The following is an 18097-nucleotide window of genomic DNA, read 5'->3' on the forward strand; positions in this document are numbered from 1 at the left end:
CAATCTTTATTGTCACTGTAAGTGCTAGTGATTATCTTCCTTTTCCACTTTTGCTACATGATATACTTGGTATAATGTCATTGTAACAGTGCACACCTGTAACACAATCTGGGGATGCTCTTTGGGCATTTATTTCATTTGTATTATGATTTCATGATACCTCTTTGTCTTTGACAAAGAAGCATTTTATCTATGATTGATTGCATTCTTTCACTGTGGGAAATGCCTGAGGGGGAAATGCCTGAGGAACCATAAGTGAGCCAGCATGTGCATGGTTTTCATTATTTGCTATCTGTTCCATTAGATCCATCATATTCAGGTCTAAAAACCTATTTAACATATAAAAACATATTTTACCTGCCCCACATGTCCACATGTCATATTAGCAATTTACCTGTATGGGACCCAGAGAGTGAACTGAGTAGCCTTGAATGGTCATCAGGTCCATCATGTACCTCAACAACATCATTCGGTGCAGTCTGAAAAAATGTGAACTGTCCAAAGACCACTGGTAAAACAGAGAGAAACTCATGTTCAGACCATGTTGACATGAGAAAGCTAGGCAGACACAGCAAACATATTAATTAACAAAAAATTAGACACCAACACAAAAAAACTGACACAGAACAAAACAACTGCACAGCTAGAATTCCCCTGTAACATAGCAGGCTTCAGGTGCAAGCCCACCTAACAAAAACAACTAACACATTGCACATTAGCAGGAAGAAAATAGCATGACATAAAGACATTGCCCAAGAATTACAACAAGACTTACACTGAACATTTAAAGGCATGTGTACTATTTTCCCAACAAGTGACAAGACAATAGGTTTGCTCCCTCATTTAACAAAATTTGTCCCTCATACCATAATCCTTTGGAACCACAATAAAATAAGAACAGCTCTGTCCAGTGGTGTAGTTGCGAGGGTAGTTAGGAGACAAAATGACTCCTTCTTGACTGACGTATCTCCCTCCACAGGGAGCTAGAATAAGCAGACAGACAAAAATAGAAAATCCATTAACTTGACTAGACCCCTAAAACTAGGCCCTGAAACTTCTGACCTTTTTTAAACTATACCATATCACCACACACAAGACTCTACCTGATACTATAACTCATACAGTATATAGGGACTTTTCATATTCCTGTCCTATTCCTGTATCTATCTATCTATCTATCTATCTATCTATCTATCTATCTATCTACCATTCATCTATATGATGTCAGCAAATCCATCCATTTTGCCAAAAAATGAACATGCATTATCAGATTGAACCTTATCGGCATGTACACTGAAATTACCATATTTAGGTTAAAATCATAACAAAGCAAATATATGACTAAATGTACATTATGTTTATGGGGCATGGCTTCGTCAATAAACATTGCATAATATCTCTCTAGTTTCCTGTTTATTGCCTAATTATTTAAGCTCTTACCTGTACAAGAAGGGCTTGGGTGATTCCAGATTGGTTTGCCATCTTCTCCCATAATGCAGGTAAGTGTAGATTTCCCTTGAATTTCATAGCCACTCTCACAGTAATAAGTAATGGTAGAGCCTAGCTTCAAGTCATTTCCAACTCGTGTGCCATTTTTAATTGTCCCTGGGTCAAAGCACGACTCCCTGGGGTTTTCTAAAAGATATTGAAAACAAAGAAAATGTTCCAAACTTGCACTTTAAACAAAATCTCTCAGAAAAGGTACTAAAATAGCACTAGCACTTAAACACATATACCACCAAAGACAGCTATTTACATTTTAAAGTTTGGATTTGGTTTAACAAATGTGGTAACCTTTGATAGAATACAACTAGCCAATAGCAGAGAGTGAATGGGTGAATCAACAAAGTATGGGAATCATGGAAGCACATGAAAAATTAGAAGTACTTGAAGTGCAGTACCTGTATTCCTGATCTTATATTGCATACACACATATATAATAAATGGAGCATTTTTTGCTCAGGTGAAATATCCCATCGGATTGGTTGGTTTAGTTGACTGGTCAAACTTAAACTGGCCATAGATGCACAGATAATATCGTACAAAACAAATTTTCGTACGATATTCAGTGCGTATATGGTGGAAAAAGAGCCGACCGATATCGGCAGAAGACTTGGGTGGATGAAAAATTTTGATCGGGTGCCTTTTAAGGCACCTGAACATCGGCTATTGTTAGTGCTGAATTGTCAGGTACAGGTAGAATTCTATTGTTTCTACCTTTATATCTGACGATTCAGCTCTACACGTGTGTATTCAAACAAACCATCTTTCTTGGAAAGGTCTTTTCCAAGAAAGATCGTTATTGTTACGTCTGTCGCCACCTTTAGTATGGTATGCTGTGGGGTAGGTTGTGTTTATGTATACATAATTCAAAATGCATTAGTAAAATCTAAATGCTTACTGGCTGCTAAAGGTCAACTTTAAGAACACCACGGACAAAGTTAAAAATTCACATAACAGGAGCAAAGCAACCCCGGCAAAAAAAAATTCTACAAATTAATTAATTAGCTTATTAATAGGTTATGCAACACTATTAGTTTAAAAAACATTGGGTAAATGTATTAGGATTTAACTGGTAAATTCAGAAGGATTCAATATTTTTCCTGTTTAACACTTTCCTAACAGTCATGAAAATGTTATCTACGGAAAACTTTACCAGAATACACTTAACTGCTTTGAGCAGTTAAACACATTCAATTTCCATTGCTTATAGTACTCAGCAAAGCTCAGCTCATATGTGTGCAATTTACTAACTAGAGTTACATTTGCATTGGAAGCTTCTATAGTGGGTAGAAAACATGGGAAATTGCAGTGTTGCACTTTACTGTTTTTAGTTGATCATCTCTTTGGTATTTCTGATTTATTTAAGGCTTTCATGAAGAAATGATGATTATAAAAAACATACACACATAAACTTGTATGCAAAAGTATAAATATTTAATGTGTGTAAATGTGTGTAAATGCCCTTATTAAGGCAGGAAATAGAAATACAGTGGTCCTTTCTTTAATGATTTGTAAGGCAGATACAATATATCCCCTCTGCTTATCCTGGCGATTATAATCAATAATAAAGGGGGTTGAATGCGATATGCCTTCATTTCAAAATCATGTTATAGGTATTCATGGGTGGGAATTGGAAATAAGAGCAAGAGCAGCGATAAAGAATCTGAATAGAGTAGCATGGTAAGTGACATTTTATTTCCAATCTAGACACAAGTGCAGACTAAGAAGATATAAATGTTCCTAAGCAAAATACATTTTAATAAGAAAACTGCAAAAAGATCAGTCAAGCCTGGGCTAATGGATTTGTCTTCTACACATCTGTAGGGACACATAGGGTTAAGTTCCCCTATCGTCTGAAAGTCTCCACATGGTTGGAAAACCCCTGCTGTGACCAGCTAAGTGTTGGACCTAAATTGGCTCTGGGAGAGGGAGTGAGTCCTTTGTCCCATGTACAGTGAGCCCTGGCAGATTCCAGATTTTGCCAGAAGGTGTCTCTGCTGCACAAGGAGTATAAAATGCTTAGTTGCCACATGCTCAGTGATTCGTTAAGTTTCACTTCAGCAGGAAGGGAACTATAGAATAAATGTAAGGGGTCTAAGGAGTTTGAGAGGCCCTGTAAGACTTGGGGCGTGGGGCCCAAGTCTGGTGGGCTCAACCCTGGAGGGTTTAGGGCTTGGAGGCAGGGGAGAGACTGTGACAGTAGCTGCCTGATGGATGGATGCTGATCTGAAATGGGGCTTGTGAGGTGCTCACACTGCGGATATTGTTGGAGCTGTGCACTGAAGAATAAAGCAGCTTTGTCATGCTTGGCTTTGATTAGCTTGGGTACCAGCCTGAGGATTGAGTCACTAGGGATGTCTGACCCATCTATGTGAGTCCATGGTGAGTGTTTGAGAACAGGTGTTGTCCGTGTGCCTGCTACGTGGGAGCAACTACTTCTGTCCATCTGGAGATGTATTTGGGAATGTAGCGCTACCTAGGAAAATTTAAGGGCTCTTGGGGGAAAATAGACTGTGACTCTCTTTATCCACCAGGAGTGGAGTGTGGGACTTTGCCTTGGGAAAGACTTTGCCTGGGTTAGATTTACCACACGGGTTACCCAGGGAAGGGTTGACATTGATGTGTATGCTACTCTGCTTGGTTTATTGCAATTGGTGTGTTTAATTATTTTTTCCAAGTGGGGCAACCCGTAGGTGTATTCCCAGATCCCACTAGATGGAGCCACTGCCATTGAGAGTACCCTTTCCCTATCATTTAGCACAGAGGATTCAGGGCCTGTGTATGAAAACATGTTTTTTTCAAAACGCATCAGTTAATAGTGCTACTTGTGCCTGCACTTTAGGAGAGAAATGCTTTCTGATAGGCTGCTGTTTTTCCTTCAATGTAGCTGAATGTGTCTCAGTGAGACATGGGTTTTTACTATTGAGTGTTGTTCTTAGATCTACCAGGCAGCTGTTATCTTGTGTTAGGGAGCTGTTATCTGATTACCTTCCCATTGTTCTTTTGTTTGGCTGCTGGGGGGGGAGGGGTGATATCACTCCAACCTGCAGTACAGCAGTAAAGAGTGATTGAAGTTTATCAGAGCACAAGTCACATGACTTGGGGCAGCTGGGAAATTGACAATATGTCTAGCCCCATGTCATATTTCAAAATTGTATATAAAAAAATCTGTTTGCTCTTTTGAGAAACGGATTTCAATGCAGAATTCTGCTGGAGCAGCACTATTAACTGATTCATTTTGAAAAAAAATTTTTTTCCCATGAGAGTATCCCTTTAAGTGTAATAGAGCTTTTAGCATAGAAGGAGCATCTACCACAGAGAAGTACACTAAACATGTGTTATCTTATGTTCATTCCTTCATAAAACATGCTTTATCTGGACAAAAATTTAGCTTTCTGACTGATTTTTAACCCTTGATATGAATTCTATAACAGTGCTTACAAACATCACAGAAAGTGATTTGACAGGAGAGTTACACTCATACAAAGAGAGATTTTTATCTATTGTGAGTCAGAATGTATATTAATCAAACACTACCGCCTAAGTTACATATGAATCTTGAAAGCACTGCGTATCTTGTTGGCACTAAATAAATAAATGATGATGATGATGAATAAGGAAAAATTGAGTATTATATCAATATAAGCCTTCTGAAACTAGTGATTAACTATAGCAGTTGACAATAGCCTTGGATCCTTGCTCTCACTACTTATTTGTGGCAATGAACATTTTTTTCAGGGTGATATTAAATGAAATATGCATTTCTTTGCTGGGCTCAAGTTTTACCCAGCTACAAATTGAATGAGATATATATTATCATTTAACAGAACACTTCACAGACATAATTCCATATGTATCAATAAGAAGCAAGTAAATTATATGAATGATTAATGAAACCTATTATGGTTTAGGAACTTTGAGAGCACTATACCTACGACCACATTCTTAAGTTTAAAAAAATCACTGAGAATGGGGGAATAAAACAACTTTATAACTGGAATCAAACATTTAGAAATTCTGCTGAAAAAAAGAGTGAAAATGATTTTATAAAGAATAAAAATTGGACATCCCTTTAGTTTAAACATATTATATGCTACAGTACAAGACATGAAATGCAACAAGACATTATTATGGAAAACCTTGTAAAGCAAATCCTTATTGAGAATACAGTTGCTGTCAGGCTAGTTAGAGTATTTATTTTGCTTCTTTTCTCAGTATTCGGCTTTATTTTGTTCAATAAAATAGGAGGATAAAGTTGTAAGATAATGAATGTGCACTGCAAAGTGCAGAGAAAAAAAAACTTTCCACGTAATTTACTAAACTGTGTGCACTCCTGGGCCAAAATCCACTCTGTGTGTGCAGTGATAGGAGGATGCCATTGAAGCTAGTGATATAAGGCGTGGGTGGTATCGTAGGAGGTATTGGGGTCACATTAGCCCTATTAGATTTGATTTTTTGAATCATAAACCGTAGGTATTATTTGTAAGTCAGAGAGTATTTATCAGTTGTTAAACTCTAACTTTAACCCATTGATAAATATAATTATAAAAATCCCATAGGAATGAATATAAAGTAGATTCTTTCTGTGGTGAGCACACATTTTCATAAATCTGACCGTAATGTCAGTTAATACCCACAATATTGCTGACCCTATGGTCAATATATAGTAAATTTGGGAAGTAACTAGTGATGGGCGAATCTGTCACGAAACGCATTGAAGTCAATGGGCGTCAAAATTATAATTTTGACACAAGCAATAATTTTTATAAGTATGACTCTTTTGTCCTAATGAGTTAAAGTCAATGGGCATCCGAATAATTTTGACATGCAGCAATTTTTATGTGCACGTGCAACTCTTTTGTCCAATGGCAAATTTTCGCATCGAAAATCATTTGCCGTCAGCAGAATCCGGAAATTTGTCTTGAATCCATGCCTGGCAAATAAATTCACCTATCACTAGGTAACAATTAAAAATGCAGGGAAGGCTGTGTCCTGTTCCTTTGCTAGATGGAAACTATTAGTCCACTTTGTCTTTAAGTAGTATGCTTAAGTGAAACATGGTATTTACTCATTATCATTCAGAAATACTATTTAACAATTTTGGAAACAGGAGGCATAATGTACTTTACCTGTGTAATCAATAACGAATCCCCCGCTGCTAACTGAAGCATCACTGCGGAAAGCAATGAAAAGACTGTTGCTACTGCTCTCTATTCTCTCAGGTAGCAGAGATCCATAGAAGCTACCAATCAATGGGCTTAAGGAGTCTGGTCCATCGTAGATGTGCAAGAAATCATAACCAGGCTCTATGCTGAAACTGGAATAAGAAGCAGTTAGTATATTGTGATTCATTAGGTTAGTACTGCTGATGATAAGAGACAACACTAGGTCAGGTTTCGACATTTCAGTGCTTGCTGATGTCTCTGTTCCAGCAAAATAATAACAGCTACAATAATTTCAAAACACAGGAATTAGGTCTCATTCACACCAGCTAAAGTTATATTTGTATGTATGTGTATTTTTATTTGTATTGTGCTCCATGAGTGCAAAGCACTGTACAGCTTTAGTATATTTAAAAGCAATCTCTATAGCTGCAGGCCATTTTCTTGTTATTCCTACTAAATTAGGGGCAAACTTTTTTTTCTCCATCTTTGTATATGCTGGTTAATGCTTTAATTTCTCTTAAAAATAGTTTGAATTAACATAATGCACTTGAATTCCTTTTCAGATGTTTTAATTTTTGTCACCCTTGGTTCTTAAATCAACTATACAGACAGCAGATTCTTGGGCTCAGCCTGGAACATATTCTACTAAATGTATGAATTTATCATTTGTAAATGAATCGATATCTATAAAAAACAAAACTTTATCAAAGAACAGAGGCAACCATCACTTTCAGAAGCTTTTGCTGATTATTTCTGATCTCCTGCTTCCATACTGTGAGAGAAAACTTCCCTAGGGCTAGAATAAACACACATACAATAAGTTGGCTGCCCATCTAATTAGAAAGACCCTCTCCTGGCTTGTGAAGAGGTGGATAACCCCTGTAGCACTAGAGGTCCCTGGTATTTTTATCATTTGTCATGCAGCGTATCATACAGCTCCCATGATGCTACAAGTTTAAACTCTAGCAGCAGCTCGGATATATGCTTCTGTCCTTTGGGGCCTTATTATCACTTCTGATCTTCTCTACACCTTAAAAAAGCAAATGACTTCATTAAAAAGTCCTGTCCAGTACTTAATGTCAAGAAGCACATTAGCCAGATACATTAAATCTGACTTTGTACTTTTCTGCAGCTAAAATGAGCGATGCAGGGTTCAGAGTCTAGGTAATATCCGGAAATAGTTTTATTTTACACAAACGTGCTAAAGTTTTAAATATGAGGGAGCCCATTCTTTTATTCTACCAGCAGTAAGCCATTAAACCATTTTTGAACCTGGTATTTTAAGGTTGTACACCACTGGGATTGAGTTATATAAAAAAAAGCATATTTACATTTTTTAAATTTGGGATTGTGTATTTTTGTTCAGCATGACATTTACCTTTCTTGCATGGAGAGGTGTGCCAGTTCTGCACTGCTTCAACAATTGATGAGCGAAATTCTCGCCAGGCATGGATTTGCGGTGAACTTGCCGTGACAAAAAAGTCGCCATATGAAAAAATGCCCATTGATTTTCATGCATTTGGAGAAAAAGTTGCAGAGACAAAAAAGTTGCCGCAAGAAAAAATGACCACTGAAAAAAATGTTGGCGCTCATTTTCAACACTGGTCAAATTTGCCCATGGGCAGTTACCTATAGCAACCAATGAGTGATTAGCTTTTTAACGCCAGCCACAAGTAGAACAATGAAAGCAGCAATTTGCCACGTGTTACTGCCCATGGCCAAATTTGCCCAGTGTTGATAAATGACCCCCCTTGGGAACGTAAAAAATGATACGCGTAAAAGAAATGTAATGTTGTCGCCTATTAATTTAAATGTGTTTTGTTAATTTTAGAAGTGTTTCAAGAAGTATTTTTTGAGTTTTTAGAATTTTTCTGCGAAGCGAAATGGGATAGATTTCAACCTAAGGGAACTCTTAGGGGTTCACTATTATCAAATGATATACTTTGCATCTGTATCTGAGAATTCTATGGGTCATTTATAAGGTGCAGCAGCAGTGTGAGTGTGACACCGAGTGGCTTTTTTAATGCATTGGCCCAAACTTAAAATAGGCTTCTATTTGCCACCCTAAAGATTCCTTTGTTTCAAGAAAACCAAATAAGAGCATTGCAGAATACAGATAGAACAGGTACAACAGACTGTACTTCTAATTTTAAGCATGTCTGCTATGTTATATAACAATATGTTAATAAAGATGCAAAAACAATAGAAGTAGAAATGTTCCCTCAAAGAGAAGATTGATTTGCTGTTCAGACTTGCCCTAGAAGCAAGTAAGAATTTGTTGCCAGTCTTTTATATTAAACTAAAACTGTGTTTAGCTATGACTTATTGTTATAACATATATATTTTCAAATGTTTATAGAACTCATATCGCTCTTCCATCCTCCTAATATACACATTCATAGAACATTTATAAAACAGGATACGTTTTGACTTCACCTTGATAAAGCAGCTTTTCCAAAACCATTCTTTAGTCTGAAGCTTGAGTACATTTTACCACTATTCATTCATGATTTAAAAATATATAATACATGATTTATCATAGTCTGATTTATATTGACCGTATGATGGTAATACATACATGTTAAATGACAGAGCAATTACGTAGTCTGAGGACACAATTATCGTCCAATCACATTCCTTCATAGGAGGGTACGGCTCAGGATACTGAGGAGACAGGATGACTCCAGTTGGTCCACTCATGTTTCCACCACAGGGAGCTGAGTAGAAAGCAAATAGATATGCCCTACATTACAAGTAATTTTTTTACTTTTCTCCCAGCAACACTACAGAATGAAAGTCATACTACCCATTGATGTTTATTAGAAATAAATGGGATGGTTCACAAAAACAGTCACATCCAGTATGGCTGCATGGAATCAGCAGAATTGCACCATCTTGCAACCTTAGTCCGACTAGTAAATCACATCCCAACTCATCATTATGGTGTTGTATTAAAATCAGAGTTGAATGTAACTGAAATGCACCAATATCCTGTTATATGAAAATGTGGTTATGTCAGATAAGATGTTTCTGCTGTTGAAATTGAATGTCCAGGCATTGTTTGCAGTGTGATTAAAATCCAACTTCTGCTGTGACATTGTGAGATTTACTTATTGGAATAAGTAAAGTAATCCTTTACTATGTTTTTCTGATCCAAAGTTGCTGTTTGAATTAAATTTTTTGGAAGTGGCAAGTAGCTTGGTGTCCAAGGTAATATACATTTTTAATGCCCATTTGAAACCTACATTATAAAGAGTGTGAAAATACATAGCGAATAAGTAAACTCAAATACATTCATTAAACGCAAGTAAGGGGATAGTCTTGGTGGTGTTAAAAAGACAGGTAAAAAAAAACAAAGAGCACTATACATACATCTGTCTCTAACATATTAACACAAAAACATATTTATTACATTATTTTAATGGAAATTTAAGTATATAAAGTTTATAAATTTATAAATTTAAGTATATAAAGTTTAACGTGCTTTTGCAAAACACACTAATACATATCTTTTCTTTAATTAACCTAATGAGAACTGTCTATACTTTTGCCCTGTCAATGTTAATTTTTTATAATCAATTACATTTTTATACATCAGTTAAAAATAGTTTTAAATGAAGACAATGTTAAACACAAGCAATAGGGCTATATAGGAACCAGTGCATGTTTCAGGACTAGGTCACATAAGGGATCATTAGGGGTCATTTACAAACATACCCCCAAATTAGATGCAATGTATACCACTTATTGACAATTCATTAAGCTTTTTCTGTCCGAACATGCTCCTGCCTCTTCTAAATTAATGGTGTGCATATTGATGCTGGGGAACCCTTGATCTGGCTGTTGCCCAGGGTTCCCATGGTGGGTTGCCATTAAAGGCTCACCAGACTTGCTTACAGTAAATTAGATGCAACTGCTATTTTTATTTTTGCACACTTACCCCCACTATAAATGCTAGACAACTGATTTGGATTAAAATGCAAGTGCAATTGCATCAATGTTCATTCATCTGGTGATATTGTGGTGGATGCACTGGAATTATGGTAAAAAAAAACATAGTAGGGGTAATTTACAATCACAAGTCTAGCCAACTGCAATTTAGTACTGTAGAAGGAAGAGCTCTCGCACATCCGTGCTGGGTAATTAATTAACAAGTAGCTTGGTGCTCAGTGATAGAGGCAACAACTGCCTCCGGTAATCTGTAGAAAGCAAGTACACTGGGACACAAGGCTGTTGTTGCAGGTAACCCCATGCAATATTTTTTAATGCAATGTTTCGGGGCACGCTGCAACAACAGCCTTGTGTGCCAGTGTACTTGCTTTCCAACTGCAGTTTAGGACCCAAGCAGCATTTTTATTTTCTTATAGGACATATCCACTGGAAGAAATTACTGTGCTTTTACCTCTACATGAATCTGATGTCTGGATGGTGTCACTTCCACTGGCTGTGGCCTATTCTTTAGCTACATGTATTATGTGTCTACGTATCATGCACTGAAAGCCCTGGATATACTGCCACCTTCTCCCCAATTCTGAACAGAAGGAGAAATAGTGACACCAAGTGTAGCAGAAGGGCAAGAAGGGCATTTTGACTCATATACCTTTAATTTATGGGATTTTAGCAGCCCTGCAACTGCCCTTGCAGTTATAAAGTACATCCACTATTGTACATGGCACATTAAACTTACCCCTTTAATCTTATACACAAATATGTTTGGTTAATGCAACAGTTCTAATTATTTTCCACAGTTGCAGCTGGAATAAATAATATCAGAGCCAAAGCAATTCAATTAACATATTACAGCTGTTCTGGGCATCAGAAAAACCTTTGCTTCAATTATGATATAAGCTCAACTGGGGAGAATACTCAGTGTTTATTGCAGTAACAGAAGCATTTCGTGTCAAGCAGACTGAAAAATCAATGCTGTTGGTCTGATGTACCAAAGTCAATTTGCGTGTTCAACATTCGCACTATTGATTGGGGAACATTTGCTTAGTCTTATTACAGGAATAATGTGCACGCCATGGTAGGTAAAATCCAACACCCTTACCCTAAAGCTACCTATAAGTCAGCATTTAGCAAGCACTCTGCCCCTCTTTTGATTATACAAGCCTTTGTTGTGAATTTTATGGCTTTCAAACACAAGTACTTGTCTCAGTGGGGAAGAGTGATTTAAAAACTAGTTAGGATACAGGCTCTTTCAGAAGCCAAGAAAAATGGACTGTTAGTTGCTGAGAAATCAGCTTCTTGCAGAGTCCAGCTCCTGAAGAGTAGAAGCAGATAGATATTTGCACATGAAAGAACATCAGAAAACTTGGAGTCATAACTGTAGTCTCTATAATCATTTCTTTCAAACTCTTGATTCAGTGCTTTTGAATGCGATATATATAACTGTATAGTATAGTATAGCATAACTTCTTAGAGATACAATTCCTAATCTTATATAATATAACAAATTTAAGGCATTACATTAACCCCATAATGCCATCTTCGTGCATCAGATTGTTAGAATTGCCAAATTTACTGGATTGCCATATCTACAAAAATCAGTGTCGCTGCTGCACAAGGTCTCAAATCTATGAAGCAAATTGCAAAGATATGTCTTCTCATCATGTAATTTATATTTCTGACTGTACTGTTTCCTTCTTGTTCTTTGAACAATGTAGCTTTGCCTTCAATTGATATAGCTAAGCTTGGTACGTGTCATCTTAGGTGTAAAATGAATTTTTCTGTGGGTCCTCACTATTTCTTTTTATTTCTTTTTTAATCTACATCATACCAAAGGTTAACGCAAAGATGAACAACCCCTTTAATAATAGAATAGCTCCAAAAAGAAATGGTAGAAATACTGTATGTTCTAATTTTTACAGTTAGCTTTCCTTACAAGCAATGTATTACACCACCCCTCATTAAAATCCATGCCCCAATGCCAGTATAATAATCAACAAGATCTGAACTGAGCCACTTATGTTTATGTCAGTGGGGTGACTGTAAACTGACTAAAGTAATGATTAGGCTACAAGAGACTTAAATCATCTGTATCAGAATGACAGTGTCCAAGAGACAGGAAATATACCATATAGGCTGATAAAACACCTTAAAGGAGAAGGAAAGGTGTTTTTACTTGGGGGTGCCAAAAGTTAGGCACCCCCAAGTGATTGTGTCTGATACTCCGGGCCAGTGCTCCAATCAGGAGAAACTGCACCGGCCTGGCGTTATTCCAGTGAGCACCACGGAGCATGCGAAGTAGAGCGAAATAGCTGGCATTTTCAGGAAAGTTTGTCTCTTCGCTCTACTGCGCAGGCGCAGCCGGGAGAAGAGAAAAGAAGCCGGAAGTGCTCTGTAGGTAGGTCCTAAGAGGTGCACTTGCACCTGTGGGATGTTTTTTTACTTCCTGAAATGCACCCTTATTGGCATTTCCAATTCAAGTGATTGGGCGGTGGTACGGACAGGGTTGGGTGCTAATCTGTCCACTGAAATAACACTGGCAGTGGATATGTCACTTGTGCCATGGCTTTTAATAGGCATCTGTAAAAGCAAGAAATTGAGCTGCTATTTCATCAGATTTGCACGTAGTATCCTACACTAGTCTGTGACTATTTTTTATATTACAATTTTCCCTTAATAAAAAAAGATCATGTTTTATGTTGAAACAGGCAGAAGTGGACGCTGGCTGAAGTGATCTAAATTTCTTATAGAATAACCCATATGAATCAAAATAATATTGCACTAATATTGCACACATTATTTACATACAAATACTGAATGAATACTGAATGAATAAATGAATTTGTTCAATGAATGAATGCTGAATTTTTTTACACACACACACACACACACACACACACACACACACACACACACACACACACACTTTACCTATACAAATAGGAGGATTAGGATTCCAGTAGAACCTATCTGCAATTTGCACACAGCTGATTTTGGGTTCCCCCTGCAAAAGATATCCTGGGTCACACTGAAACACAATTGAGTCCCCAGCATCACGACTGTCTCCGCTACGGCTGCCATTATGTGGTATTCCAGGATCATTGCAGGATGTAGCTGTTGTCACTAAAAGTAAACAGAATAAGGTGTTAAGAGTTATCTCCTGTGCAATTGAAGAAGCGAGGATTAGTGAGTACCTTAAATGGAATAAAAATTTCTGCCACTTTACAGAAAAGATAGTGGATTCATGGGATAATCCCTAGCAAAAGTTTTCAAAAGCAAACACAGCAAAGGAATGAAAATACCATTTGGAACAGACATTATCTTGAAAATAAAAACTAGGTATGGATTAAGTCCACATCTGTGGATTTAAAATGAGGTTGGAGGAGAGCATTTTTGATGGGACAAGCAGCAATCATAAGCAGTTGAGTATAGTGAGATGCAAACAATAGGTATGATATTTTTGGAATTTCCATATTTGCTTTCCTCCCTCCCCAAACTAAATCACATCACTGGCAGATCAAAAAGAGGTAATACGACTTGCAAAAGAAAGTTCCTTCTTGTGTATTTATTAAGGTATTTAAGGAAACTAGGGGGATTTAGATTTCATGGCTCACTTATGATCACACGCAAATTTGCATTTGCACAAATTTTCCCGACATCAGTTGAGCATACTTATTAAAAGTACTTACATTAAAATGTGCTTATAACATTTCTGTATAGTTGCTCTTGCAGACACTACCTTCCTGTTCCAAACTGAGTGATGTTATAACTATTGACACAGAGGAACACTGGCAGTGGTGCAGTGCACTTGCGTCCAAAAAATCGGGGGCATCCATCACTCAAATGCTGATCGTTAAAATTACCACTAACTGAACCTCGAAATGAATTGCAAGCACAATTGTGTCCAATTTGATGCATTGTCTGTTGTTGTGTCAAGCACAATACCCCCAGACGAGCTCAACAACAGTAAAATTTGGGGGAAATGCTGCATTATGAGAAAGAACATGGCTATTGTGCTTCAATTTGCACTTTGCTCATAATATATATATATATATATATATATATATATATATATATATACATACAGTATAAATATAAAAATATACTTTATTCAATACTTTTTTAGAAAGTGGGGTTAAAAAACGAAATAAGGGATAGTATGAACACAAGTAGGCCTGTATCCTGCTTGATTTACGTGCAGTTTGTTTACAATAACCATATTGATTAAAGGGGTGGTTCACCTTTCAGTTAACCTTTAGTATGTTATAGAATGGCCAATTCTAAGCAACTATTTAATTGGTCTTCATTATTTACTTTTTATAGTTTTTTAATGATTCGGCTTTTTCTTCTCACTCTCTCCAGCTTTCATATGGGGGTCACTGACCCCATCTAAAAACAAATGCTCTGTAAACTACAAATATATTTTTGTTATTGCTATCATCTTTCTAGTCAGGTCCTTTCCTATTCATGTTGCAGTCTCTTATTCAAATCAGTGCATGGTTGCATGAGTAATTTGAACGCTAGCAACAAGATTGCTGTAATTGCAAACCGAAGAGCTGCTGAATAAAAAGCTAAATAACTCAAAAAACACAAATAATATAAAATGAAAACCAATTGCAAATTGTCACAGAATATCACTCTCTACACCATACTAAAAGTTAACACAAAGATGAACAACCACTTTAATAAGCAGCATTTGGAATACTGAAGTTAAATGAGTGGATAATAGTATAAATGGTGGGTAAAAAATTATAGATATATAAGGACATATGCTCTGATTAACCTTTTTCTGTTTGGTTATAAGTATTTCTGCTATAATACTTCTCTCCCAAGCTACCTTGCTTAACATTTTCTTAACTACCTCTTGTCCCCCTATTTTATAATCCCAAATATAGACACACAATACAACTTTCATCTTTATGTTACTGCCCTATTAACTCAAAACTTATACTGATATGGCTAAAGAGAAATTCAGCTGCATAAAGGCAGCAGCAATAGTGTTGTATAATTGAACTTCATAGGGTACTCTGCAGAACACACACATGCTGTTTACACTGAGACCTGATTTAATATGAAATATTAAATATGACCAGTATGACTTACGGTAATTAAATTCTGGTCTAACTTCGTATTTGTGTTTTGCCATATAGAACAAACATCTGCCACAGAAGAAGACAGAGAAGTACTGATCAAGAAAGTTGTGGTCACAGGCTGAGAAAAACCAACAGTAGGTTCTGGACCCACCAGACGATCCTCTGTTTCTGTGGCAGGCTCCTTGTCTGAGCTCTGCATCATTTAGCACCCACTTCATTACTAGGTCTGCTCCCATGAAAGTATGCTCAGATACAAAATAACAATATAACACTGCTCAACGTCTTCACTCATCTATGAAGGCAATTTGGTTCACTAAACATCACCCATTTATCTCTCCAGCCTCAAAATCTCCTGTTCCTGCATGCCCTGTATAATTAACATTTTGGTTCATTAAAAGGCAACACAAGAAGCAGTACAGCTTTCTTTCAAAGAGCACAATAGATATGCACAGTATTTCTTGTAACCAGATAACAACTGCAACCTTATTTTACACTAGACATGAATTCAATTAATTTGAGACAATTCAGCACCATGGTGACTGCAGTGAGGTGAATGAGGGATGGCACAGGCTTCACTAACTTTCTGCTATCATTTAACATTGAAATGTACAGGTTCAACAGGGAGGGGAGTCTGTCAGAATCAAATTGCCTGATTCGTTTTCTAATGTAATCTTATGTTAGAGAAACATTATTTCCATCCCATTTGAAGAGGCTTTTGGGATAAGAGGGTACTTGATGACAATAGGCTCATGAATATAATTTACTTCTGCACATAAATACATCATGAAAAGATTGAAACTATATCTGCGTATTTAAAGGTACAGAAACATACAGTCTTGGTAGACAGGGACCTGAGAGTTCCCCTTAAAGGAGAAGGAAAGGTTAAAACTAAGTAAGCCTTATCAGAAAGGTCCATCTAAATATACCAGTAAATCCCCAAAGTGGTGCTGCTCTGAGTCTCCTGTCAAAAGGAATACAGCATTTCTTTCCTTCGATTGTGCACACATGGGCTTTTGTATCAGACTTCCTGTTTTCAGCTTAAACCTCATTGCCCTGGGCAAGAGCATGCTCAGTTTGCTCCTCTTCCCCTCCCCCTCCCTTCTCTACTGTAATCTGAGCCCAGAGCAGGGAGAGACTCAAGCAGGAAGTGATGTCACAACATGTTAATACTGCAGCTCCTATCCTAAACAAACAGAGAGTTTCTAGAGCTTTTTACTCAGGTATGGTAAAACATTCTACAGAATAAATATAGCATTCTAGCTTGCACTATTGCAGCTAATCTATTGGCAATAAAATGCCTCCGTAGCTTTCCTTCTCCTTTAAGTGCTGTAACAACAAAACTGGAAATTTGTCCCTCAGCATTACCAGGAGTGGCTTTTTGCTTGTTGAAAATGCCACCTGAAGTTCTCACCTTATCTCATGACAGAAACGCCCCAACTACACACTATAACAGAAGCTTTATGCAGAAAGAATGAATATATATTTCAAATATTTCACTTAACACTACATAGCAATGGATGGTTTAGGATGGCGTATTATATAGAAAACATAAAAGCCCTACCTGAAAAATGGATGGAGAATCCCTGTTTGCTGGTGAAGAAGTCTGTGTTGAACTGTAGGGTAACAGAGTTAAAAGTGCTGTGGATATCAGAAGGCAAAATGGAACCACTCAGTTCCTTCATGAGGATTCCACTCTCCACTGAGCCATCCCATATCTTAAGAACATCATGTACTTCCTCCGTGTGAAACACAGTAAAATGTACCCTGGTGGAAAAATATAGGGAGAAAAATGGCATTTTGTCAGACTTGAATGAATTCTCACTGAGACACTGTTGCTATATATTTGTACAAGATAATTTATCCAATACATTAAATAAAGCCAATGAATCTTAACTTATATTTAATCAGCTGACAGAGAATGTATTGTATCTATAATAATAGACCAGTATAGTGATCATGCTAAGATGCAATTTATTCATACTGTAATACTGTATGTGTAATTTTTTGCATGCAAATGTCAGATTCCTAAAGCTTCCTATCGATCTTTGATTTGTGTGCAGTGCAGCCAGAACTCCTCTCACCATTGTGGCCTCATAGCATTTAATGACTTTTACTTTGAATGATGGCAGGTATAACTTCTGAGTGTGTTTGGGTTTGTTTCCTTTTATACTATTGAGTCAAGATAGTAATATGCTATAACTTTTTTGTATAGAAACACTCCTATCACACAGTCACTAATACAATCCCATTGATTTGGTGAGTGGTCCTGTGAGGCCACATGTTGTTTTATACAATTACCAAGTTTCCTTGAGACATAAAGATTGTTTGCTATAATCATCGTATTATTATTGGAAGCCAAATGTACTGTGTGACAGATAGTTCTTAATA

At 36.9% G+C, this 18097-nt stretch overlaps 1 protein-coding gene across 2 annotated transcripts in view; it reads right to left on the reverse strand.

Moving 5' to 3' along the window:
* The window catches only part of LOC108709590 (CUB and sushi domain-containing protein 2), a 599445-nt gene that overhangs the window by 71892 nt on the left and 509456 nt on the right, over positions 1-18097 (reverse strand). For both annotated transcript variants that reach the window (XM_018249580.2, XM_041584029.1), the window contains 7 exons: positions 17271-17473; positions 13548-13739; positions 9247-9385; positions 6633-6820; positions 1441-1635; positions 867-983; positions 395-508 (listed from right to left, as the gene is read on the reverse strand). In XM_018249580.2, coding sequence (XP_018105069.2) covers positions 395-508; positions 867-983; positions 1441-1635; positions 6633-6820; positions 9247-9385; positions 13548-13739; positions 17271-17473 — 1148 coding nt within the window. The remainder of the gene's footprint in view (positions 1-394; positions 509-866; positions 984-1440; positions 1636-6632; positions 6821-9246; positions 9386-13547; positions 13740-17270; positions 17474-18097) is intronic.

This window comes from Xenopus laevis, chromosome 2S, assembly GCF_017654675.1.
Source record: "Xenopus laevis strain J_2021 chromosome 2S, Xenopus_laevis_v10.1, whole genome shotgun sequence".
Classification (NCBI taxonomy): Eukaryota; Metazoa; Chordata; class Amphibia; order Anura; family Pipidae; genus Xenopus; species Xenopus laevis.